The sequence below is a fragment of the Tetrao urogallus genome, assembly GCF_951394365.1.
Source record: "Tetrao urogallus genome assembly, chromosome: 8".
Lineage (NCBI taxonomy): Eukaryota > Metazoa > Chordata > Aves > Galliformes > Phasianidae > Tetrao > Tetrao urogallus.
This window is the reverse complement of record NC_136821.1, coordinates 27392732-27404097: the sequence shown is the minus strand read 5'-3', so window position 1 is coordinate 27404097 and position 11366 is coordinate 27392732. Positions and strand designations below refer to the sequence as shown.

Genomic DNA, 11366 nt, shown 5'->3' with positions numbered 1-11366 from the left:
AAACATGGAATATCTTAAGGATGAAACCAGTTGAAGGGCAGTATGACAAAGCCTTCATTTGTGGAAGGCACAGACTTACTATGATAAATAATCCCCGCTGCTCTGATCTCTGGATCCGTACTCACCCGAGTCCCTGTGAGGGCTCGTGCTTCCACCCAACAGCATGAAGCAGACCACTGGACTGGGGCATTTCTGGTGATAGAATATATTGCTAGGAAAAACTACTGCCTCATAATGAACTCCATAAACCCAAAGTCAAAAGACGTTTGACCCTTGGATATGTAATCAACTCTCTGGTTTCCAAAAAGCATGACTTGGATGAAGGTTTTCTTTCATACTTTAAGGTATTCTAAGTAAATATATGGACAATGCTAAACTGGGAGGAGCTGTTGACTCCCTCAAGGGCAGAAGGTTTGCAGAGAGATTTGGACACATCAGAGGGCTGGGGAATTACCAAGTGTGAAGTTCAACAAGGTCATGTCCTGGATTTTGCAGCTGGGATGGGGCAACCCTGGATACACGTACAGATGGGAGGACAAAAGCTGAAGAGCTGCTCCACAGAAAAGAATCTGGGGGTGCTGGCTGATGGCAGGTGATGGCAGCAGTGTGCCTGGAGACAAAACAGCCAACTACTTTTAAGGGCCCAGCGCTGCCACAGGGCAGGGGAAGGGGCTCTGTGCTGTGCAGCCTCACCTCCAGCACTGGGTGCGGGTTTGGGCACCCACAGTACTAAAAGTAAATAAGACTGTCAGCATTAGACAGGCAACAAAGATGGGGAAGGATCTGAGGACAAGGTGTGTGAGGAGCAGCTGAGGTCCATTGGCTTGTTCAGCCCAGAGCAGAGGAGCTGAGGGGCGCCTCATGGCGGCTGCATCTCCTCACAGGGAATGGAGGACCAGCGCTGATCTCCTGTCCCTGGTGACAGTGACATGGCATGGAGCTGTGTCAGGGGAGGCTCAGCTAGGAATTAGGGAAAGGTCCTGCCCCAGAGGGTGGTGGGCACGGAACAGGCTGCCCAGGGCAGCGGGCACAGCCCTGAGCTGCCTGAGCTCAGGATGTGTTTGGACAGTGTGCTCAGACATGGGGTTTGACTTCTGTGTGGAGCCAGGGGTTGGACCCAGTGGTCCTTGTGGGTCCTTACCAACACAGGAGATTCTGTGATTCTACATATGGCATTAAGAGCTCTTTTTCCTTCAGTCATTCACAATGTGAGAGGAACTATGATCCCACCAAAAATTTGGACTGAAGGGGGCTGGCTGTTCATGCAAAGAGACTGATCTAATTCTGAATGGAAAAATAAACCACCACCACAGTCACATTCTGCAACTCTGATACAGTTGCAGTCAAATGCTGACCAGCTGCCCTGTCTCAGAGTGACTTAGGATTAAATGCAAAAGGGAGAGGGCAGCCAACTTTTCAAAAGCAGCCTAACATAAAGGAGACCAGAGTCCTGTGGAGCTTTGTAGGACAATACATTTAAAAACTGATCATGTAGCTACTAGCCAAAAACTGTTAAATTAGTAGAACAATGTACCTCCTGAACGCTTAGTAAAAGCCCTCTGTGTAAGACAGGGCTTTTCTAGTAGGGGCTGATAGATACATTTTTGGAAGTTGTTTTTTCTTGTGCTTTTGTTTTTTAAGGAAAAAACCATAATTTTCATTATTTGTTAGTTTAGTTTGTTTTTTAAGAAATGAAGGTCTGGAAGAAACATAGTTTGGCTCCCTTTCACCTTCACCATATCTTTAAGAGATTTACAGGAATACATCTATCATTAATTTGTTCCTTACAGATTACATTTGCGATGTACTCTGACTGCATTTGACACATAAAGGAAGTAAGTTCAAGATTCCAATTATCAATTTAGGAGACTAGTTAATGAGTGAAGTACTTCTTTCACATAGTCCTCAGGCTATGCATTTTTAATACATACAGATACTGCAGTGGGCTGTACCATTCCAGAGGAATCCTTGACTGTCATCCTTTCACATGTGGTCAGGAGGAATCTAAGTAGTGCCAAACGACTCATTACAATGCCACTGTTTTTAAAAAGAACTCTCAAATTAATCATGAGTTTAAAACACCTTAAAATTCCTATAGCATAATGCAGCTGTGAGCAAAGCAGAGCCCTAAATGAAGTTTTAACCTAAAAAATACCTTTTTTTTTTTTTTAAACAGTAAAATTACTTTAAAAGCACTAGGAATGTTTTATTAAAACTCTTTTCATAGCAATGAGCATTTGAAATATTAGAAATCCAGTACGTATGCATGAATCTGAACTGAGCACTGTGAAGCTAATGATCTATTTGAAAGAAATGCAAAAATTAAACCAAAACACACTGTGAAAACTGTGTGTTTATATGGTCAGCTTGACAGTTTTGCGTATTAGTCAGCATGGGTCATAATAAGGCTTTTACTCTTGTTGGATTTACATGAAAGTTCTCCCCCCAAACCACTATTTACCTAATGTATATTTACTGTTCCTGAAAGCAATGAATTTCAACTTTAACACTTTACATTCTTTTTTATTGCAAAATATTTAAGCAAAAGGCTAGACTAGTCCCATAGCAGCCACTGTGATCATGCTAATAACATTTTAAAGGTTTTTTACTTGCAGTGGGCAGTGGGTGAGCTAGTTAACCCCTAACACTTCTGCAGTTCTTTCTGGCTGCATAGTAAGGCCAAGAAGCAAACAGTTTAACAAGCCAGGTTTGAGCAATTACTCTGAAATTTCACTTGGAGTTCAACATGCTTGCCTAAAGGAGGAAGAGATGAGAGGGGAAAATGAGAGCAGTGGTTGAGTATTATTATTTCAAGGTTAACTGTAACACTTTTAAGGTTAAGTTTATAATCTTGTGACTGGAGATCATGCTTATTAATACCCATTAGTGCTAACAAGAATAAATTATCCCCTGAGCCCGCAAAAAAAATCAGTGGCAAGAGAAACGTAACTGCTAGTATAATTGAATACAAATATGTTTCAATTGCTGAAAGTAATTAACTTGCTTTATGCTATAGGTAAAGAAGATACACAGGTTATTCAAACACAGCTACCACAGATTCCCCTTTTATGAATGATTGCCTCAGTCCACAGACTGTGTACTTGCAGATATCTCCATAAACCTCTGCAGTTCACACTGGAATAACTCAGTTAACATCTGCAACGAGCCCTGCTGCAACTGCATTTAGTAACCAGATGATACCGGTGCTAATGCTTCTGAAGGAAGCTTTTGTTGTTGTTGAGACTTAAAAAAAATAAAAAATAAAAATACATAGGAAGCCTCAAAATTGTTTCCTTTCCTATAATTTTAAACTAAGCAAAAATGCCAGTCTGCTGCTCTGGCAGAAACTCAGTTTCTCATGCCAGAAACTCCATCTGATGTGCTGCCAGCACACTGCTGCCTCGACTTTTAGTTTCCCTGAAGATTACAAGGAACGCAGCATAAATAGATAGATTTCACCCTAGATGCTCTCTAAACAACATTACCGCCTTTTTATGATAGGCTCACAACACAGACAAGCACAATTACTTTAAAAGAAAAAAAAAAAAAGGGGGGGGGGGGGGGGGGGGAGAGGAGTGGAGGGCAAATATTTGATGAATATCAAAGAAAAACAGCAGGACAGCAGGGTGGGGAAAAGGTTTGTTTCCAATCAGCAGAACTGTGTTAAACTGGATTTTATTTTGGACTGAAATAATACTTTCAATAGATAACCTGCAACTTGCTGGTGGTGCTACCTACGTAACAGATGGCACTCTCCTACCTGCTGTGACTGAAAGCTGATGTTACTTCTGGCTTGCTCCAGTAGGCACAACACTGCATCAGTTCAACGGTTATGAGCTTTCCCAGCGTATTCAGGAGCATTCTGGCTAAGCTAATGAGAGGTAGCACAAGGCACACAGAAAATACCTTGGCTTGCTGGGGGCTGAAACTTGACGTGAGCACACTGCAGAGGAAGACTGGCATGGTCCCTGGGGTGCTGTGTGCCACACAGCAGACAAGGGCCTGCCAGGTGCTTTTTGGCTAGCAATGCATGGCTCAGCTTTCCAGCAAGCAGAAGCACCTCAGGGGCACCTCACTCCAACTTTTGTGGGTGCTTCTCCAGCCAGACTTCCTGCCTATTGGAGATGCTGCAGGTGAAGCCTGCGCAAGTTTTCATCACACAGTAGCTGAAGGGAATCTTTTGCCTACTTCCTGGAGACAAGCTTTTTTCCTCCCTACGTGGAAAGCTTCTTAGCACTGTGCAAAATCTCTGAGGAGACGCAAGGCTTTCAGAAATGCTTTTTCACTTTTCTCCATCCTGGACCCTTCTGCCTGCCACAGGACTGCATAACTTAAGCACTGTGGTCACCAGCTGTAGCCATCTGGAGGACATGGAAGTTGGCTTCCGCATAGGATGTGTTCAGTGGAAATGGCTTCCCACACTGAAGGGAGAAATTCCACTCAGCAGCCAAGAGATGTGGGGATCTCAGAGAGCCCAGACTTCATTTTCTATACATCTTCCCTACTAAGCTCTTCAGAGCAGGAACACTGCCTATATCATCACGCATGGTGTGCTCGAGGCAGCATGGGTAGCTGTACTTGGGCAGCTAACTTTCAAATAACATTTTTTGAGAGTCCTCCAGGCAGTGCTGGCAGCAAAAGAGCAAGAAGCAGCTTCTCCTGAGTCTCTCCAGGTCTTAATGCTACATGGATTCCAGACTTTTTTGACAGCTGCTGCGATGCTGATCCTGTCACATCTTTACAGAATAATGGATCATCGTGACTAATTTCAGTTGTGTATGTCTAAATACCGAACAAACGTGTGCAGAAAATATATTTAAATAAAAATTGACAAGATGCATTTATTGTTCTTGATTTGTACAAAAGCATAATTTAAAGGCAGACTAGTATAAACTTACTTTGTGCCAAATATTATAAGTTTCTGGTTCAAAACGTCTAGATACAGTTTCCACCTGGGAAATCTCTTTTTTAGACCACAGATAACACAGTACTGTAAAAACAAAATTCTTCAGTCCTTCAACCAAGCAAAAGTTGTGTTCTGCTTTGAGCTCTGGAGATTTAGCTACTCAGTGAATGGATCACAGGGAACACAAGCAATGCTGGAGTGACCTGCCTACTGCTTATCTGTACTCTGAAAAAAGATGCACGTTAGCATCTGTGACATGCAATTTAGCAAAGATTGTTAAATATATGTCTAAAAGTAGGGAGACGTAGTTGGATTTCTCTTTGCTATTTCATGCCAGCCAGAAGTAGTGCAAGAAAGCCTATGTTACTTGGCTAATGGAGTCCCAAATGGCATGCAGAAGCTCAATTATTCCTGAAATCAAAGAAGGCTTTCACTCTGATTTTGCAACTGGGTTTTCCTTTGCACATGTAATGTTTGCTCAGGTAGCCTAAAGGGTTTCCTCAGTCTTTGCTGCGTGGCTGCACACACATTTCCAACTTGGAGGGCGGAACGGCAGTCTTTGCTGACAACACCTCTAGTGACGTTCGCATCCATGGAAAAACATTTCCCCAGGACCAAGCAGGATACCTCCCTGAGATGCCCTTTCGAGAGTCTCCAAAGCAGGAAAGTTAAGTTTACCTCAGAGGCTACTTTTCTCACAAAACAGCGTGCTGTGCTTCGGCACTATCACGAGTGCTAGCGCAAAACTAGATTCATGTTCTTGTCATCCAGTATCCAAGTGCAACTTCCTGGAATTTAAAAAATGTGGATGCACTGTGTAGCAGCAGCTGCATGAGAAAGGGTGCGCAGCTGCATTAGTGTTCCACAAAACCATCTGGAGGAAAGTACCAAAAATAGATGCAAGCAAGCCTTGTGTATTTCAGCAAAATTAAGCATAAAGAAATTGGTGTCCATGCAGTGTCTGATAGGCTATAAAAACTCTTTCAAATAACATTTGATAAGAAAACTATTCATCAGTGAAAATGCAAGAAAACTATCAGTGAAAATGCAAGACTAAGGAACAGTTTACATCTTGTGGGAGTGCACTGATATGCAACAGTGGCATTATGACCAGTAGCTCACCTTACAGTAGGTTACTTGTGGGTTTCCACATAAGCTAGTGTTCTGTGGTGCTGTACAAATAAAAAGTTGTGGGGACCGTATGAAATGTCTGTACTAAACTCCACTGCATTAAGTAATCCAATGCATGAAAAAAATGATCCAGCTGCATTTAAAATAAATGCATATTACAATATCACATATAGTATTATAAAATTATTACTTATGTGCACAGTCCTGATATCTATAGACACGGCACCGTGAAGAAAGCCTGGTTCCTAAGTGTTTTTATAGATACTTGATAGTGATGCAGTTTGCTGTCAGTCAGATCATAACGTCCCTTCAACTTTGGTACATTCAGTGCAAAATATTTCTGGGAATTTTTTACTCTTATAAAAATAAAAGGCATTTTTTTCCCTTGAGAGTGCTTAAAGAATAAACACCAGCAGAATGTCTGTTCAAGCATGGAACGTGACAAAAACAGAAAGAGCATTTTAGTTTGCTTGTTTCCTGTTTACACTCTAAGAAACATAATATAATGAACCTATAAAAATAAACAGAAGTCACCGTGTTAGGATTTTTTTTCCTGATATGCTGTGATAAATTGCTAGTTTCTTCTTAAAATAGTTTCCATGCAGTATAAATCATAAAATCAGTCCTATTAAGTTATTCAGTTCATTATAATAGCTCATCTTTTGTCATACACACCACTGGCAAACACATTTTCACAAACCTCCTTAATGCAAGCCACTGTTGTTTCATCCTTCACTGACTTTGCTTCCAATTCACTTCTGCCCCAGGAACTTGAACTCTGTGGTGCACCTCATGCAGGCACTCGTAGTCTTAGGTTTATCAAGTACTGGATATGCTGTTATAACACATGGCATTAAGTAATGTACCTTCATGAATATACTTAAAAAAAAAAAAAAAAAAAAAAAAAAAAACTATATTGTATGATTTTTCACTGATTTACTACGTAGGTGGGGCCTGAATGATTTCACATTTTGACTTGAACTTTCTATTCATCAACTTTGGTGAAATCCAGTTTTCAGGTACATGTCAGTTTTGCAGTAGCCAGGCTGACCACAACATGGGATCACGCATTTCTTGTTTGCTCACAACAAATCATAGGAAGTTTGATTATCCTGAAAAAGTGTGGGTTGCAAGACTTGGCTTTCCCTGCACTTCAGGCACACTCCAGATTCACTGTAGAGAATTCTGCCACTATTACAATGCTTTTTAATTGCTTCACAAGCTCCTTCATGGAACCTCATTATCGGAATGGCAATCTGAAATCCAATACGAATGTTCATTTTTTCTTTGAGAAGTCAGATCCACAAAAGTTCAAAGAGCTGGGCACTGTGGTTTGTGTATCACTCAAGTCCAAAAGTACTTGTCTCTTCTACTGCAGTCAACAGTTTTTCATACAGCATAGAAAATGATGGATAAGGGGGAAGGTCCAGACGATTGAAACAAGTGTGAGCCCTGAGGGGAAAAAGAGGAGGTAAAGAAGTATATTATTTTAAACAAAAGAAATTAGGCAGACTGATGTGCACTTGTGTATAGATGGCCAGCGTTCTTTCAGAAGATTTTGTTCTCTCAAATGATGCTTTCCAACTGAACAAGTAGTGAGGTTTAACGTACTCTGATTATAATAAGCCAATAAGAGGCATTCATTAAGGCACTTAGAAACATACTTACAGCTCAAAAGACATGGGATAAATTTTACCCACTTAATGTGCATGAGACAATGCTATAACATGATACAATTCAAGTAGTCTGTCATGAAGCCTCAGTTTTAAATGTATCTTAAAATGAGTTGTTTTTTTTTAATATGGATGATAGTTGAATACTGTATTTGCAATCCATTGCAGGATGATGAATACGTACTGATGAAATATTAAACAATATGCCAGATATTCAAGGCAACAATCCCATAGTAAATAAAGACAGACAAATAGGACACTCTTCCTTGCACATTTCCTCAGCATGGACTGTGTTTCTGGGGAGATGTTGTAAATAAGCACAAGCACTATCTGTGTATCTGATCCAGCAAGTCAATGACCTTTAGAATTACTGTTTGTAATTACAAAGAACTATGCAAGTAGCTATAAAACACCATTGGGCCTTCTTAAGAGAAAACACGTGGCTGATTTCTTTCTCTGTTTCCAAAGTCCATCTTTGAACTGAATCTTGAGACCTCTTCCAAGGAGTAAAAAGGGAAGTAATGTATGTTTCTTCTCTTAGTAGAATAATCAGTATCATTGCCTGACCCCAGGGCATGCCAAGGATAACACTTTCTAAAATACTATAGTGAAATAGTTCTAGTGAAATAGATAGAGCTATTAACTTGATGGCTTCTCGAGAAAAAAATGAATGGAAGACAAGCTGGAGGAGGTATTTTTTCCACTTGGAAGCTGTTCACCAAAGCCTCATTTTGGATTTATTTTTGAGGATGAAGATCTTCTTGTATTTTGGCAGGTCTCTGTTTAGAAATATTTTATTCTTTCATGATAAAGCACATCTCACAGCTATTCAAATACAACAAATCTGGCAAGTGACCTGCCCTTAATCTTTGTGGCCCATATTAAGTAATAAATTGTAACATGAATGATGGGTCAGACCAAGATCCTTCCTCACAGAGAATGCAACTCCTCATTTAACCCAACCACTTCCAGAAATCTGTGTCTGCGACAGACCTGTAATAAGCTTTCTTTAAGGCAGAAAGTGCTGCCTCCCATGGTATCAAATCTATTAATTGCTGTTTTAAGTGGTTCTCCGCTCCCAACTATTGGAATAGAACACAACTGGGCTAATCTAGTTTGTTAAAAACATGAGACCATTACAAATCCTCAATGAAGGGGAAACTCAGCAGTCTTACAGTGTCATAAGTATATCAGGTTGAGGAAAAGTATACACAATAAAGAAGGCCATGTTGTCATTACAAACAGGTTGAAACATCAAATATGCAATCACTTTTAAAAAGTTTTTTGAATTTTGCACCCCCAAATATGGTATGCTTGAAAGTACAACACTAGTATATGCTGCACAGTGGAGAGAACATTTCCCCAGCATGAACTCTAGCAGCCCAATAAAAATTTCTTCACTCTGCCATCCCACTGAGGCTCTTGGAAGAAAGCTTTCTTTGCATTTCTGTTTTGCCTTTCCAAAAACCAACTAACATTGTATTTTGCTTTTTCTATAAAAGCTTCCACTTAGAAGAAAGAGGCTGATTTAGACCTGGCAGCAATTGGACAATTGGAGCAAGGTGTCTGGAAGGGGTAGGCAATCACAGTAAACTGTGGAAGAGTTTCATGCAATTTGCAGCTTAACCACATGCTTCTGCTGCACTGGGCTGGAAACCACTCATTAGAAGTATGGATCATGCTGTGTGGGCTGTAAAACCACAAGTTACGAAAGACATGGCATATAATTAGCAAAGGTTTAATAGCAATTTGGCATATTGTTTACATTTATTAAGAGAATTGAGTTCTATCTTAATTTTGAAGGCGATTTTCAGAACATCACCACCTACTTTGGAAAACCAAGTCATTAAAAAAGACAAAAACGTAAGATCTTGGTCTACTGGGGGAATCTATGTGTTTCTCATCCTCACGAGAATCTTATTAAAGCTTCAGGAAGGAAGGTTATTTGTTTGTTGGTTTTTTTTCTGTTCCCCTGGACAGCATTTTCCCTCTAGCATCTCAAACCTTGTGGAAACTAAATGTCTGTGTTCCCGAACTCACGTTTGAGTCCAGAAACATGAAAAATATCTTGGTTCCTGAAGTCCAGATTTCCAGTTAAGCTTCACTTCATTGTAATTTGATCAGTATTACAGCAGCAAAATCATAGAATCAGAGAACAGTTTGGGTTGGAAGGGACCTTTAAAATCATCTGCTTCCAACCCTCCTGCTGTACGCAGGGATACCTCCTTCTAGACCAGGTTGCTCACAGCCCCATCCAGCCCTTGGGTGCTTCCAGGGTGGGGGCACTCACAACCTCACTGGGCAACCTGTTTCAGTGCGTCACTACCCTCACAGTAAAGAATTTCCTCCTAATCTAAATCTACCCTCTTCCAGTTCAAAGCCATTTCCCCTCATGCAGTTGTAACCTGCCATTGTCCCTCCCTGCAGGCCCGTTCATGTCCTGGAAGACTGCTATAAGGATTCCTTGGAGCCTTCTCTTCTCCAGGCTAAAGAGCCCCAGCACTCTCAGCCTGTCCTCATAGGGGAGGTGCTCCAGCCCTCTGATCATCTTTGTGGCCCTCCTCTGGACCAGTTTCAGCAGCTCCATGTCCTCCTTGTGCCAGGACGGGACACAGTACTCCAGGTTGAGTTTCAAGAGAGCAAAGTAAAGAGGCAGAATCACCTTCCTCAACCTGCTGGTCACACTTCTCTTGATGCAACACAGCATACAGCTGGCCTTCTGGGCTGCAGGTGCACATTGCCGGCTCACGTTGAATCTTTCAGCAACCGACAGTCCCAAATCTTTCTCCTCATGGCTGCTCTCAAGCCATTCTCAGCCCAGCCTGTATCTGTGTACAACTTAGGGCTGAATATGATAAAGGGCCTGGAGCACCTGCCCTGTGAGGGAAGGCTCAGTGACCTTGGTCTGTTCAGCCTGGGGAAAAGAAGACTGAGAGAGGATCTGGTAAATGTTTATAAATATCTAAAGGGAGGTGAGAGGCAAACAGACGAGGCCAGGCTCTTCTTGTAGTGTGTAGTGACAGGACAAGGAATAATGGCCTACAACTTGAACACAGGAAGTTCCATACTAACATGTGGAAGAACTTTACAGTAAGGGTGATGGAGCACTGGAACAGGCTGCCAAGAGATGTTGTTGAGCCTCCCTCTATGGAGCTACTCAAGATCCAGTGGGATCCCTACATATGCAACTCGCTGCAGGGCACCTGCTTCAGCAGGTTTTGCTGAATGATCTCTTCATTGCTCAATGATCTCTTGACATCCCTTCCAAACCCTGAGATTCTGTGAACTTGATATGCCTCAAAGAAATCTCACTATTTTGATCCAGAAGAACTGATTACAAAGCAATCAGAAAAGTGTAAATTACATAAACATCAAATGAATACTTTTGTGTTTGTATTCACAGCCTCTTCGACTACAATCACATATGTAACTGTATCAGTTGCCTTCTCTGTCTCAAAATAGGGAAGAGATAGGGACGGCTATTTTTGTGTGCTTTTAGCTGTGCTGTACTTCTTTTAGATATACAAGGAAAAAAAAATCCACTAACCTGTTGAACCTTAGCTTTTGCCACCCTCATGCCAAGCATTACCTGAGTTTACAAACACTCCCATTGAAATCAAAAGGACAATTTGCAAGGTGTAACAATGCATTTGTTA

General features: G+C 41.3%; 1 protein-coding gene across 1 annotated transcript in view; it reads right to left on the bottom strand.

The window, feature by feature from the left end:
- Positions 1-7377: 7377 nt before the first annotated feature.
- The window catches only part of HECW2 (HECT, C2 and WW domain containing E3 ubiquitin protein ligase 2), a gene marked incomplete at both ends in the record, with an annotated part of 101134 nt that continues 97145 nt past the window's right edge, over positions 7378-11366 (bottom strand). The window contains one exon of the mRNA XM_079539131.1: positions 7378-7489. Within this exon, the coding sequence (XP_079395257.1) occupies positions 7378-7489 (112 nt within the window). The remainder of the gene's footprint in view (positions 7490-11366) is intronic.